The 15,463-nt window shown below is 48.3% G+C and overlaps 1 protein-coding gene across 1 annotated transcript in view; it reads left to right on the top strand.

The window, feature by feature from the left end:
• ABCA13 (ATP binding cassette subfamily A member 13) overlaps positions 1–15,463 on the top strand; it is a 188,038-nt gene that overhangs the window by 1,765 nt on the left and 170,810 nt on the right. The window contains exons 3-9 of the mRNA XM_072791800.1: positions 649–776; positions 1,045–1,139; positions 1,352–1,459; positions 2,240–2,445; positions 3,225–3,364; positions 6,430–6,544; positions 8,856–13,637. Coding sequence (XP_072647901.1) covers positions 649–776; positions 1,045–1,139; positions 1,352–1,459; positions 2,240–2,445; positions 3,225–3,364; positions 6,430–6,544; positions 8,856–13,637 — 5,574 coding nt within the window. The remainder of the gene's footprint in view (positions 1–648; positions 777–1,044; positions 1,140–1,351; positions 1,460–2,239; positions 2,446–3,224; positions 3,365–6,429; positions 6,545–8,855; positions 13,638–15,463) is intronic.

The following is a 15,463-nucleotide window of genomic DNA, read 5'->3' as shown; positions in this document are numbered from 1 at the left end:
CAGTGGTCGGGTGGGGTGGCGGTGGGGTCCAGGCAGGGTCCAGGTGCGGCCAGCGGGGTCAGGCTCCAGCCTTGTAGACCTGGCACAAGTGCCACTAGCGTCATCTTCTGTGTCTCTCTTTCCTGCTCACACTCTTCCTGGAGGAGGATTCCGCGTGTTTGTGGAGAACGTGAGGGTCTGCGTTCACCTGCTGGGCGCTTGCTCCCAGGGTGCGACCCCCACCTGGTTCTTCACTCACACACTTGGTCCCAGATTCAGCCCCTCTCACCTCAGAGCGTCTGTCTTTGGAGCTGCTCTCCTGGGTTGCCCCCTCCCTCCCCCCTCCCTCCCTCCTCCCTCCTCATCCTCCTGGGGCCACACAGAGCCTCTGGGGAGGGGAGGTCGCTGCAGCTCCTGGGGTGGCTCCCGGACTGCCTGGCCTCCGGGGCGTGGGCTCCGCACCTCTCCGCTGGGGAGCTCCGGGGCTGCAGCAGTGCCCGCCTGCTTCCCTCCCTCCCGGCCCCGGCTGCAGGGGTGCAGCTGGGCTGCGGGCTGGGCATCCTTCTGGAACCTTCCAGACTCTTCGGTTGCTGCTGATTCGCCCGTGCCGGGGCGTCCGCCCACCACTCATAAGTCGGCATCTGAAACTGTTGTTTCCTGTGCCCTCAGGTTGCTGCACCTACAGAAGCTGGAGGACGTTCTTCGAGACCTGCCACCAAGGCCGGCTCCGAGGAGGCCGCTCGCCCTTTCCCCGGCCCTCGGGAACGCGATAGCGCACAAGCTGCGTTTCGTGCAAGGTGAGCTCGCCGCTGTTCTTGGCACCGCTTGCTAGGAGCCACACGTGGGGTCCCTTGGAAAGCCATCCTCCGGGTCTTCAGCAGCGTGAGAGCGCATCACGCGTTCTCTGATTCCCTCTCTGGGCAAGCTCATGAAGCGTGTGGTGGCAGGTGTGGGGGGGCGCAGGTGCGGGGTTTTGCATCCGTGTCCGTGCACGGCCGTGCGTGGGGGTCAGGCGGGGAGCAGCCTGCGTGGGGAGCCCTGATGCCTCGCTCTGCGGCCCCCCAGGAGCCCTCGCGTGCCTGGAGGCGGCGGCCAGCGGCGGCGGCCCGGGCGGACAGGAGCAGCCGGGAGAGGAGTCCCTGCTTCGGGAGCAGGAGCAGGTAAAGCGTGGCCCGGCCTGTGAACAGACAGGTTTGGTGAAACACTCGGGAGGCTCCTGGCCCTTCGCTTGGCCCACGCCGTGGGCTGCGCTGGCGGAACGGGCGCGTTTTCCAAGAGCTTGGTCTTACATTGAAGTTTGCATCGGTGCTGACGCGGGCTGTGCCCCTGCCAGCCCCTCTGGGCGTCACCACTGTGCCCTCTGTCCCGGCAGGGGCGCCTGCACGCGAGCGTGTCCGGGAGGGCGGCCCTCCCGTGTCCCCGCGGCTTCTCCGACGAGACCAGCGTCCTGAACAAGCTCCTGAGGTCAGCAGAGGATGCGGTGAGTAGCCGCCTCTGATCTCGTCCGCGGAAGCCCCCGGGCTCGTTTTAGGGGTTGGCTCCCTGTGCGGTGCCAGCTGCCCCTGCGGCCTGTGCGTTGGCCACACCGGGAGGGCACGGGCCCCCATCCCACCAGACCTCCCAACAGTAGCGAGCTTTGACCGGGAGCCCCCACATTTCCGACGCGGCCCTGTGCTCCCCTGGCTTCCTGGCTCCCCGTCCTCTCCAGCTCCAGCTGCAAATGTCAAGACGGCCCGTGTCTCCAGGTGTCAGGCAGCCAGGGTGGAGGCACAGCCGGCCGGCCTTCCCTGCTCGTGCCGCCTGCTGAGCGCTCAACAGTGGGGAGTGCTTTGTTAGGAAAGGTGATCGTTCCCACCGAGCACGGAACATTCCAGTAGCGGCTACCATTTCTTCCTCCCTGCAACCGGTTCCGTTTGTCACCCCGTCGGCTGCGCTGCCCGGGGCACCTGCACCTTCTGGGTGTGGCTGGACGCGGTGTCGCAGCCCAGCCCGGGGTACCTGCAGCACAGCTCCGGGGACACGGGTCCGGCCACAGCGGCGCTGGGCACGCAGTCCCTCCTGCCTGTCCCGGGTGAGCCGCGGTGCGGGGCTAGGGCTTCGGATCCAGGATGGTCCCTGGGCCCTGGGGCTCCTCAGAGGCCCACCAGCCACGTCTCTGTCACGGTTCAAGGGAGCCCGTGGGGAGTGAACGGCGGGGAGGGCCTCTCCGCGCCACCCGGCCTGGCTCCCTGGGTCACAGCGCGTCTCTTCTCCTGTCAAGGGTCACCTTTTGCAAGAGGTCATCACCGGGCGCACAGATATGCCAGTGTCAGTACCCGGAGGACTTCTGGGCTGGCCGGAGGTGGAGGCGCAGCTGGCGGCCGTGGACCTTTCCTGCCGGAGGCTCCTGCGCCTGCTGGGAACTGCTGCCTCACCCGGGGACGGTGACCTTGCCGCGGACTGTCGGGACCCGCTTCTCGCCGCAGTGTAAGCCCGCGTGCAGCAGAATAGCTGAGACCCGGGGGGGGGGGGGGGGGGGCTAGCTGCCCTCCATAGGGGTCAACGTAGCATCCTCTATTTCTAGTATATTCTGTTTCGAGGGGAGGTATGATCCTTTTTTTTTAACCTAAAAAAAAGACGGACCTACTTGGTACTATTGGAAAATATTTAAAAATACAAAAAATTAGGGGTGCCTGGGTGGCTCAGCAGGTTGAGCACCTGACTCCTGGTTTTGGCGCAGGCCGTGGCCTCAGGGTCGTGAGATCGAGCCCCATGTTGGGCTCCGTGCTGAGCGGGACGTCTACGTGAGACTCTCCGTCCGCCCCTCCCCTGCTCGTGTGCATGCGCCCCCCTCCCCATCTCTAATAAGTAAGCACATCTTTAAAAAAAAAAAAAAGATAAAAATACAAAAAACAATAAACAAGTCTTTTAAAGGTTGACCATTGACTTCATCTTTCACAAGGTTCCGGACTCCACAGTTGATTCCGTATTGTGTCCTTCTATTTTCCGCTTTTCTATTCTCTTGATTTGCTGGGTCTTACGTGCCGTGTGTTTCTGCGAGTGGTTTCCCCTCACTTTTCAAATCAGGCTGAGGGAATCCGTAAGCAGTCAGATAGCTATTGAGGAAACTGTCGCAAAGGTTCCAACTTCTGACCGAGTGGACTGCCCGGCGCGCGTGTATGTTTGCGTTTGGATGAATCTGTACTGGTGTGTCTTCTGGGGGACCACGAGGAGACGTCAGCTGTCCCTGGACTCCTCTGTTGCAGGGTATTTCACACCCTGGAGGAAGTACAGCTGTCCCTGGAGGAAACAGCCTACCGGGGAGCCTTCCTGGGACTCATCCGCAAGACCTGTGAACTGGTCTGCTATGTGCACGTGCATGGAAGGCTCCCGAACCACCCACCTGGTGAGTCGGGGCCTCCACTACGGGAATGTGGGCACTAGTCCCCCATTCGTGGCCCCCTTGCTCCTCAGAGACGACTAAAGGGGAGCTGGGAGCACAGGCTCGCCAGGTATCACTTGCCACCGTGATGACAACGCCACGTTCCTAACAGCCCCTCCGGGGCCCAGATGTGCGGCTCACCCTGCTTCCTGGGGCAGCACCCCGGGCCGGGCAGCTCCCCTGTTTCCATGGCGTCCTCAAACCCCAAAATCCTCTCAAATGCAAATTTGATGCGTTTGCCACTGCGCGACCCACAGGCGGGTGTTCTCTCGTTCCAAAGGCCTCCTTTTCTGGGAAGATGCTGGCGGGGTGGCACCTGGTGGAGGGCTGGTGGCCTGGGTCCGGCCCGCCCCGGGGTCCACGCTGGCCCTGGTTGTCCGTGCGCCGTGCACACCACGGCTTCCCCTCGGAACACCTGCTGCCTCCTCGTGCGGTGGGGCCAGGAGGCTGTGTCCCTGCTCCGTGCTCACATCCCCCTAATCGTGTCCATCCTCCTCAAACAGCCGTTTGGTTTTTGTTGTTGTTGTTTTCAGTTTTTTGTTAGATTCCAGTTTGCTAACCTACAGGATAATTAATACTAGTCTCAGGTGTGCAAGACGGCGATCCAGCAGTTGCCTGTATCGCCTGGTGTCATCAGGACGGGTGCGCTCATTTGTCCCCATCCCCCGCTCCCCCCCCCCCAACCAGCAGGCCTTCCCTACAGTGAAGGGTCTGTCTCCCTCCCCTTCCCTTTGCTCCTAGTATGCGGCGAATTGCAGTATTTGTCCCCCTTTGGGTGACTTCCTTGGCTGAGCAGAACACGCTCCAGTTCTGCCCACGTTGTCGTGGTGGCAAGATCTTCCTTTCGATGGCTGGTGTCTTCCATAGTGGGTGCCTGCACCACCTCCTTAGCATTCAGCAGGGACACGGGGCTGTTGCTCTATTTGGCTGTTGCTGCTGCTGCAGCGCTGGGGGGCGGGTGCCCCTTCGAATCTACTCTCGTGGCCTTTGGATGAATACCCAGCAGGGCTGCTCTCTTGGGGACTTTTTGAGGACCCTCCACACCCCAACTAGTGCTTTTAGGGGCCGCCAGGGACCCCCGGCTGTGGAGGTCGGTGTCAGACCCCCCCTCGTCGGGTCTCTCCACCTGCGGCAGGCCACACGAGTTCTGCACTTGGCAGCCGTCAGGGCTGGGCTGACGGCTGACACTCCTGTTGTGTTCTTGTCCTGCGCTGCAGCTTTGCTTCGTTATTTTGCTGGTTTTTCCAAAAACACTGGCTGTAAAGAGTGACCTTCAGTGAGAAGTCTGGGTTCGGAAGTCTCAATAATATTGACAATCACAACATTTACTGTGTTTTGTTTCAGTTCTTTCATTCGGTCTTCACTTCAACCCTTGACTTGGCTTCCATTTATTTTTAAAGATTTTATGTATTTATTTGACAGGGAGACCGAGAGAGCACAGGCGGGGGAGTGGCAGAGGGAGAGGGAGAGGGAGAGGCAGGCTCCCCCCTGAGCAGGGAGCCCGACGTGGGGCTGGATCCCAGGCCCCCGCATCGTGACCTGAGCCCAAGGCAGACCCTTAACCAGCTGAGCCCCCAGGGGCCCCTCTTTAGCATTTCCCTGATAATGAGTGATGCGGAGCATGTTTTTTCTTGCTTGTTGACCATCTGTCTGTCTTTGGAAAAATATCTGCCGGGGTCAGCTGCCCATTTTTAAATCAGATTGTTTTTTTGTTGTTGAGTAGAAGGAGTTCTTTATGTATTTTGGGCATTGGCTCCTTACTGGAAGTATCCTCCGTAAATCTCTTCTCCAGTCCAGTAGGTTGCTTTTTTGTTTTATTAATGGGGTTTCCTTTGCTGTGCAGAAGCGTTTCAGTTTGATGGAGTCTTGATAGTTTTATTTTGTGGCCCTTCCGTGAGGAGACAGATCCAAAAAAAATATTGCTAAGACCACTGTCCAAGAATTTACTGCCTAGATTTTCTGTCGGGAGTTTTACGGGTTCAGGTCTCACATTTAGATCTTTGGTGTATTCTGAGGTTATTCTTGTGCATGGTGTAAGAAAGTGGACAGTTCACTCGTCTGCATGTGGCGGCCGGTACTCCCGACTCCACTTGTTAAGGAGCCTGTCTTTTACCCATTGTGTGCTCTTGTCTCCTTTGTTGCAGATTAATTGACCCTATAAGTGCAGGCTTATTTTCTGAGGTCTCTATTCTGTTTCCTTGATCTATGTGTCTATTTTTGTGCCAATGGCATACTGTTCTGGGTTATTTTGATTGATTATGTTTTTGTCCTAACCATGGGTCACATCTTTCTGCTTCTTTATATGCCCAGTGATTTTTTTTTAAAAGATTTTATTTATTTATTCATGAGAGACAGAGAGAGAGAGGCAGAGACACAGGCAGAGGGAAAAGCAGGCTCCATGCAGGGAGCCCGACGGAGGACTCGATCCCGGGACTCCAGGGTCACGCCCTGGCTGAAGGTGGCGCTAAACTGCTGAGCCACCCAGGGATCCCCTGCCCAGTGATTTTTGATGCCAAACATTATTATTTTATTATTTTTTTCAAACATGATTTATCCTTTTGTGCTTGCTACTTTGTTTTCCTATTTTTAAAAAGATTTTATTAGAGAGAGAGAGAGAACACGCATAAGCAGAAGTGGCAGAGGGAGAGGGAGAAGCTGAGCAGGGAGCCTGAGTCCGGGCTCAATCCCAGGACCCCGGGATCATGACCTGAGCCAAAGGCAGATGCTTAACCGCCTGAGCCATCCTGGAGCCCCAGAAACAGCTTGTTTAAAATGAGAAAAGACCAAACTTCTAGAAATCCTGGGTCTCACCTTCTGTACTTTCTGTTTTCTATGGATCACCATCTATGCTGCTTGATGGCCAGTGGTATTTGACCTTTGCCAGAAGTGGAAGCCAACTCTCAAGGATTTCAAACCTTTTGTTTTATTTTCAACCAGGATTAACCGAACCACTATAGTGTTTTTCACTTTGGCAGATTTGACTGTTGTGTCCAACTAAAAATCAATATATGAAATGCCTTTCCATTTAGCTTTCTCTGAGGAGTCGCCTTGTTATGGAGAAAACATGGATTGGGAAGTCATCACGGATAATTATTTCACATTTTTGAGTAACTTCCTCAAGTCTCCAGCTGCTTCCATCTCTAGGTGAGTTTTCAGAATTTAATTTCCAGGTTTCGATTTAACTATTATCTAAAGACAAAACCTACTTATAGAAACACTTTATTTACTTATTTATTTGTGTAGTTATTATTTTTTAGAGATAACGTGAGAGAGTGTGAGTTGGGGGGAGGAGCAGAGGGAGAGGAAGAGAGAATCTTGAGCAGACTCCAGGTCCCTCTCAGAGCCTGATGAGGGGCTTGATCTCACAACCTTGAGATCACGACCGGAGCCAAAGTCGAGAGTGGGACGCTTAACATGCTGCACCACCCGGGGGCCCAATAAGCACTTGCTTTAAAATGTGAGCTCCTGATGTGGCTGTTGATGCGGCGTTTCCTATTAGGTGTTTGATAATATTTGCTCCATACAATGTAATGACTCATGTTTCCATGGATTTTGAAGAGAAATACAGACGATAATAATAAGATTTTCTTTCCAAAGCGTAACTTATAATACCTGCTCCGAAGATGGAATGTTGGAATAATACTCTCATCCAGTTGCTTACGTTAGACAGGGAATCAGTGATTTAAGATTCTGGTAGTTCTAGAGATTTTGGGGAGAGAAATGACCTTTGGAACAAGCACTGCCAGGTTGTATGAGGCTCTGCTATTTTGGCATGTGCACTGAGGTGGAGATTTTTATGTATAATTATGGACATTGTATATAGTTTATTTATTTATTATTAATTAATTAATTAATTTATTTATTTAAAAGGATGAGCCTTTCATTTTACTTATTCTTTTAAAGTAAGCTCTACATCCGATGTGGGGCGTGAACTCACAACCCTGAGATCAAGAGTTGTCTGCTCTACCAACTAACCTGGCCAGGTGCCCTAGCTATCATGTATATTTTAAGATATATTTATCTATTTGAGAAAGAGAGAGAGAGAGAGAGAGAGAGAATGCTGGGGGGAGCGGCAGAGGGTGAGGGAGAGAGTCTGCTGCAGACTCTGCGCTGAGTGTGGAGCCCCACGTGGGCCTCCATCTCATGACCCCGCAATCAGGACCTGCACAAAACAACAGCTGGACTCTTAACTGACTGAGCCCCCGAGGGGTGCCTGGGTGGCTCAGTTGGTTAAGTGTCTGCCTTGGGCTCAGATCATGATCTCAAGGTCATGAGATCGAGCCCCACATCGGGCTCCCTGCTCAGCGGGGAGTCTGCTTCTCCCTATTCCTCTGCCTGGTGCATGCACCATGTCTTTTTTTTTTTTTTTTTAAGGTTTTATTTATTTTTATTTAGAGAGGTCGAGAGCACAAGCGGAGGAGGGGCGGGGAAGAGGGAGAGAGACTCTCAAGCAGACTCCATGCTCTACACGGAGACCCATTTGGGGCTCGATCTCATGACTCTGAGATCATGACAGGAGCTAAAATTACGAGTCAGATGCTCAGACAACCAAGGCACCCATGTGCCCTTTATGTCGTCTTTCTAAACTCTGAAACACATAGAGCCCCAGTGATTTAAAAAGTGGGCTGGTGGCTCCTGAGTTAGTGACTTCTCCAGGTGTGGACTTGTATTACGGGTATGGACTTATCATAACTGCTGAGTTGCTCCTCTGAGAACTCTTTGTATTTCACAAGTAGACACCCGGAGAGAAGGTACATGACCTACAATCATGAGTTTCTAGTGGTGGGAAGTACTGCATTGTTTAAGGAGCACTGGAATATCTCCCAGAACAGGCCATTCCAGTAGTTGTCCTTAAATCATAGGGGGTAGTTTCTGACACACTTTGCCATTGGACTCCCTCTGTAGCCAAGACATTGGGAGACACAACAGGAATCGAATCCTGAGATTCTTCTGACATACACAGAAAACTTAGCTTTAACGATCTTACAAAAGAAATCATGGAGTAAAATAATATAAAATTTATTGTTTTTGGTGCAGGAAGCAGATTTTGAGTTATATCTTTTTCTTTTTTTTAAGAGTTTATTTATTCATGAGAGACACAGGCAGAGGGAGAAACAGGCTCCATGCAGGGAGCCAGAAGGGGGACTCGATCCTGGGTCTCCAGGACTTGATCCCAGGTCTCCAGGATCACACCCTGGGCTGAAGTTGGTGGCACTAAACCGCTGAACCCCCCGGGCTGCCCAGATTTTGAGCATCTGAATTGTGGTTTTCTAAAACACTTCCAGATGTTCAAATTAACTTAATTCCAGTTGCAAAATATATTGTGTAGCAAATAGTCCAATTATGTTTTGCTGTAGATAAGTGTATTACTTTGAAAATTCAGTAAGTTGAATTTGTCTTGAATTTACTTATTTATTTATTTTTGGGTACTAAGACAATTCCGTTACTATTGTAGGGTCTTGAATTCCACAAAGGAACTTCTTATGATGGAAAAGAAGTTGCATCCCCTTGAGGACGAGCAAATAGACTATTTTTTATCTTTTGTGGGATTTTTGGAGAAATTATTGCCTGATCCTTTTGACTCACCCAGTATGCCCAAATTCCATGACCCCCCATCCCTCACTGAGACTCTTCTGAACACGAGCCATTTGTGGATAAATCGTTTACAAAGTTTAAAGAGAGACCCATCTGCTATTGATAGTCAGAAACTCTTGGAATTTGGCAAAGCAGTGATTGACAAAATAGAAACTCTTGAACATCTCTGGATAAAGAAGGAATCAAACAATATTTTAAGATTTATGGAATTAGTACTTTTTGAAATTAATCCCAAGCTCCTGGAATTGTGGATGTATGGCATTTCAAAAGGAGAAAGAATGAAATTGGAAACCTTGTCTACACTTCTTAATTTTTCTGTCCCGGAAGATGCGAGGGTCCTTAGCAAGAGCCTTAACTTTTCCCAGTTGTTCCATTCAGACTGGCCTCAATCGCCAGCTGTGGAAATGGACTTTGTACATGTAAGTGAAACTGTGATAAGTGGTCTCTATGAATTCGGGTTTCTGAAGCAGGGACAAGTCTCCAAAGCTCTGGACACAGTCTATGCTATAAGGAATGCATCTGAACTTTTCTCAGCCCTTTCTGAGCCTGAAAAACGAGAAGTTGATACAATCTTGACTCAGATATATCTAAATGTCTTCCACGACAAAGATTCAGCTTTGCTTCTGCGGATTTATTCTTCGTGTTTCCAACATATTTATAAACTCTTGAGCATTCAGAGCACAGAGTCTTTGCTATCTTTTCTTGCACAAACCTCAAAACACATTTTGGATATCATAAAGCAATTTAATTTCCAAAACATCAGTAAAGCATTTGCATTTTTATACGAGACAACAGGGGTTCTGGAGGGACTTTCTGACGGATCTTATTGTCAGCAGTTGCTTTCAAGTTTTAACTACTTGGAGCTTCAAGCTCAATCCCTGGTGTCTACAGAGGGCCCAGAACTGGAAGTGATCCATGCCACGTTGACAGGCCTCAAGCAGCTGCTCATGGTAGATGAAGATTTCCGTATTTCTTTCTTTCAATACATGAGCCAGCTCTTCAACGGATCAGTAGAAGCCCTGTCGGGTGATGAATGCTTTGCTTTGGATAATAAGAACATCTCTTCCGTGGATTACTCAACAGAGAGAGGGTCTTCATTTATCCTTCCATGGACACAAATTCTTTCAAACCTCTCAGCAAATGGCAGTACGTTCAATGAATTAACGGCTGTTCACTGTACCGCCTCATGGCTTCAAATGTGGACTGAAATCTTGGGAAACCTATCTCAGATATTACAGTTTGACATGAATGTTTTCATTCCTCTTCATGTTGGTCTCACTCAGCTTCTGGATGAATTGGAAAGTGATGTGAAAATTTCTGAAAGCTGCCTGGGAATATTTCCCACCCATCACCCTGCCAGACTCATACTGGATTTGTTTAAGAATGTAACTCAAGCTGATGGCTTTCATGATTGGGATGATTTTTTGACCCTCAGAGATCTCTGGGTAGTATTAGGTGATGCATTAGTTTGGGTAAAGTCACTTAGCCCTGGCCAAGTAGGGAAATCCGTTTTCACCATGGAAACTGCCCTGCATCAGCTAAAGACATTTCCATTAAACACAAGTGCAAGCAGAGAATTTTTCTATTCTCTGCTTGATGTTTTCATGGAGTTAAGCACTAATACCTCAGAATACATCAACAGAAACGTACGACTGATAAATCACTTTCTGTCAAATGATGTCACAGATTATGGAGTGAAATTTGAAAGTGTCCTCACCCAGCTCAGAGAAACAATGTTATTGCTTCAAAATGTGTCACATGACCAAGATTTATTGTCCTGTGCCAATATTTTCCAAAACATTACTGAGTTTATTTTGGAAGATGGCTTTTTACATGTAAATACATCACAGAGGACATTACGTATTCTGGCTGTGCTAAATTCCACATTTTCCTCCGAGGACACGATTAGCAGCCTGAAGGGATGCATTGCCTGGGTAGACCTCATGAACCATCTGTACATGATGTATAATTCCGGTGTTGCACAAGGCTCTCCTCAGGGTAACTGGAGGAGTTTCGGAGATGTGGGAGACAAAATTAACTCTACATTGAACCTTGTTACTTGGATTCTAAATATAAAGGAATCTCCCTGCTCATGGAATAAGTCAGACATAAATTGTGTGAATATCGTATTGAAAAATGTAACTGACTTTCTGAATGCAATGCTCACTGCAATCTTTGAAAAGGAAAAGGTACCCAAATTTGAGATCTTACTAACTCTTTTAAATGGTTCCACAAACCAAGTAAGGATGATTATCAACAACTTGACAAGAGATTTTGACTTTATATCTCAGTCCAACTGGAAACGTTTTACTGAATTAATTCTAAGACCCGTAGAACTGTCAGATGACATACCTAGCCAGTTTACAGATCTTTGGCGGCATTTAGTAGCTCTGGGGAAGGAAATTCAGAAACTTATGAAAGAAATTTCCAGTAACATCCTAGAAAATGACTCCTCTTCTACGTCTGTAAAGTTTTTAAATATATTTGCTACCAGTCCAAAAGAAAAGGACGTCAACAGCTTGGGCAATTCGTTTTATCAATTAGCCAGCTACCTTGCCTTCAACTTCTCTCATGACCTCCAAAATCCACCACAAATAATTCCTCATGAAATCATGAACGCTGTAGGTCTTGGTATCCAACTGATTAGAGATGTGTTCAACTCCCTGACGCCCTCAGTTCTTCATAAGATCCCACAAGATCCGGGTGACATTCAAGTTTTCAAGAAGGTAGCTTCTCTCCTGCGCACTCTCAAGAAGATGGACATAGACCTGCTGGTCAACCAACTTGAGCAAGTGAGTGAAAGCCTAACAGATTTCTTGAAGAATGTCAGTAGGTTAGGTACTCGCAGCCTGGGGGCCAACTTGCTTGTTGGCTTGGTGGAAAAATTTGTGGACAGCTCACGTGCTTGGAATGTCAATCATCTGCTGAAGTTCTCACGCTTGTTCCCTAAGGATGATGTCAACGCTGTGGTAGACACATACTATGTGCTTCCTCATGCCGTGAGACTCCTGCAGAGGGGAGTCGACAAAAACCTCACCGAAGTCCTCAAGGATGTCTACAACTTCACTCTCCTTCATGGCATAAGCATTTCCAGTGTCACCAAGGAAGACTTTGCTATCGTGATAAAGACTCTTTTGGACACAGTTGAATTAATATCAGAGAAACCGGAAATTCTTTCTGCGGCTTTAACCTGCCTTCCTGTGATTTGGTGCTGGAATCACACAGCTTCTGGGTTTCAGCCGAGCCTCAAGTTAGACGCCTGTAAATCCCGTGAGCTCACATCGTCTTCCTTTTATAGTAAAGTGGCCAGTATGCTCAACCACCTCCACCTCTCTCCCCCGGTAGGTTTGCAGTGTCCGGATGAAGGCTCGCAGGAGGAGATTTCTAGGAAGATGGTCTGTGTAATTCGTGAACTAGTGGACTGGAATTCCATTCTTCTAGAGCTCTCTGAGGTCTTCCATGTTAAAACATCGCTTGTGAAAACCATGCAAGAATTTTGGCATAAAGCGTTGCCATATGTCCCGTCTTCTGAAAATCAAAGCAATGACAGTATCTCCGAACTTTGTCCCAGTGGCCCCATAAAGCAAATTGCTTCGCAGATCATAGCACAATTAAAAAACGTTAACTTTACAAAAATTCAGTTAGATGAAAACTTTCTTGATAAACTAGCTAGTTTAAACAAGATCCTTAACATTAGTGAGGGCACAGAGGCATCTGTTCGAAATAAGATTTCCTTAATTTTGGAAAAGATCATGAAATTGCCTTCTGGGGATCAGCAACCAGAAAATAGTACCCGTTCCCTAGATCCTCCATTCATGACATTTCTAGATGTCAACCTGACGGGCAGTAGTTCAGAAGCATCATCAAGTTTTACTAAAAAAAGAGAAGCAGCTTACAACTCTTCTTACTTTGAGAAACTAAGGCTTGAGCTTGAACAAATCATGACAGATCTAAGCCACGACTTTCCTAACAGACCCCTGCTTTCTGAAATTATCAAAGAAATTCAGATGATTAATTCAGAGACTCTTCAAAACGTAACTTTGCAACTCGCCCATTTTTTTGAAAGCCTGGGGTCGTCATTGAAGACATCAGAAATCACTGAAGATTTTCTGTCGGTCATAAAAAACTGGCTTCATAAAGGGGCAAACCAAGATGACTCTGAAATGATTCAAACATTATTTCTTCTTATGGCCAATGGGAGTTCACCTGATGATCTAGCTTTGTTGATCAAAGACATTGCTACCTTTTTGGGTTTACTCAAAATCATCTCTAGGGAAGGTAATTTTGATGTTGCCCATCTTACTCAACTGTTAAGCCAAGAGCAGCTAACTAATTTCTCCCTTGTTCCACTCCTTTTTGAAAGTTTCTTAATTAACTCAATCAATACATTAGCCGGGAGTTCTCCAGAGGAAGCCTCAAATTCAAGTGATACTGACCTTCACATAATGAATTTCATCAAGCTCACCTTGAACCAGACGCTGTCAGAAAACGGTGAGAGAATAATCCTGCCTCCAAGAAGCATGGTGGATTCCGTGGAACAGGTTTTGAAAACATTCTTCTCAGTTTTACTAGAGGAAAATTCTGAGGACAAAATATCTCTTCTGCTAAAGGCCTTCCACAAAGACATTGTTGCAGAGATGAGGTGAGTCTACTTTTTTTTTTTAAGGGTTTCTTTTTCTTTTCTTTTCTTTTCTTTTCTTTTCTTTTCTTTTCTTTTCTTTTCTTTTCTTTTCTTTTCTTTCTTTCTTTTTTCTTTCTTTTCTTTTCTTTTCTTTTCTTTCTTTTTTCTTTTTTTTCTTTTCTTTCTTCATGAGAAACAGAGAAAGAGGCAGAGACACAGGCAGAGGGCGAAGCAGGCTCCCTGCCGGGAGCCCGATGTGGGACTCGATCCCAGGTCTCTAGGATCAGGCCTTGGGCCAAAGGCGGTGCTAAACCGCTGAGCCACTCCGGTTGCCCCACTTTTTTTTTGTTTTGAAGGTTTACTTATTGAGAGGGAGAAAGAGAGGGAGAGAGAATGCTGAGTGGGGGAGGGAGGAGGAGAGGGAGAGAGAATCTCAAGCAGACTCCTTTGCACGGAGTATGGAGTCAATAAGGGGCTCGATCTCACAGCCCTGAGATCACAATCTGAGCTGAAATCAATAGTTGGATGCTTAACCAACTGTGCCAGCCAGGCGCCCATCTACTTTTGTGTAGTAAATGAGGTTATTCTATGTTACAGTTGACTTTTATTTCCTGAAGCATATAAATACCAATAACAGCACTTTTATACCTATCACCTTGGATGTTTTAATGGACATTTTATTAAAATACCAAAGCGAAATAATTTTGATGATTGTCATCTAAGTAGTAAGCACTTATGGAAACCTAGCCCCTGGCCATTAATCACTAATGCTTTCTTACATTTTTGGGTTCTGAAGATAGTTATAGAAGTTCTATTTTATGTGGAACTTAAGCATTAGTTTTTATATATGTGTATGCATATACATGCTCATAATTAGAATAGATGTAGTAACTGTCTCATCACCAGTGAGGGGTTTAAATATTTTCATGCCAATTAATCTAAAATTCTCAAACTGAGGGCACCTGGGTGGCTCAGTTGGTAAAGCATCTGCCTTTGGCTCAGGTCATGATCCCAACGTCCTGGAATCGGGCCCCGTGTCGGGCTCCCTGCTCCACGGGGAGCCTGCTTCTCCCTCTCCCTCTGCTCGTGCTCTCTCTCTCTCTCAATAAAAAAAAAAAAAAAGTCTTTAAAAATACTTCTAAAACTGATAGTCACATTATTTTTTCATTCTATTTGAAGCTTGCCAGTGAAAAGGTTGGAGGGATATCCCAGCTCGTTCTGTGATGTCTGTGTCAGTCAGGGCACAACCACAGAAATAGAGGCAAAGCAAGGATTTATTTATTTATTTAATAATAAATTTATTTTTTATTGGTGTTCAATTTGCCAACATACAGAATAACACCCAGTCAGAGCAAGGATTTAATTCAAGGAAGGAGCTGGCTCTTGTCCTTTCTGGCCGCGGGCTAAGCAGGTGCAGAGTCGGAAGGCATGCTCACAGGCAGGTGGGATCCCAAGGGGGGGGTCGTACTGCCCACAGGAAAAGGTTTTCGGGGGTGGTGATTGGGAAGAGCAGTTGCTGGGTCAGGGGGGTTCTAGGCACGCTCCGAAGGCCCTCTAACTGATGGAGTCGGGTCCGCTCAGGACACTGTTTCACTAAGTCAGAGTTTACTCATCAGAGGTTTTAATCGCACCTGCAGAATCACTTCCCAGCAGCACCTGGGTTAGTGTTGATGCTGCGGTAGGGCCACTGGCTTCCTGTCCTCCTCTACTCTTGTGAGGGAATCCACCTTCTCACCCTCCAGGAGTGACATGGAATGGGCTGTCCCCCCGCCCCGCTGACACATCGCAGCGCCACCCCCCGTCTGAGCGATTTGCTGGGACTTGGAACATTCGGAAAGATGTTCCTC

The sequence above is a fragment of the Canis lupus genome, chromosome 21, assembly GCF_048164855.1.
Source record: "Canis lupus baileyi chromosome 21, mCanLup2.hap1, whole genome shotgun sequence".
Classification (NCBI taxonomy): domain Eukaryota; kingdom Metazoa; phylum Chordata; class Mammalia; order Carnivora; family Canidae; genus Canis; species Canis lupus.
The sequence above is the reverse complement of the archived record's forward strand: the minus strand, read 5'-3'. Positions and strand labels throughout refer to the sequence as shown.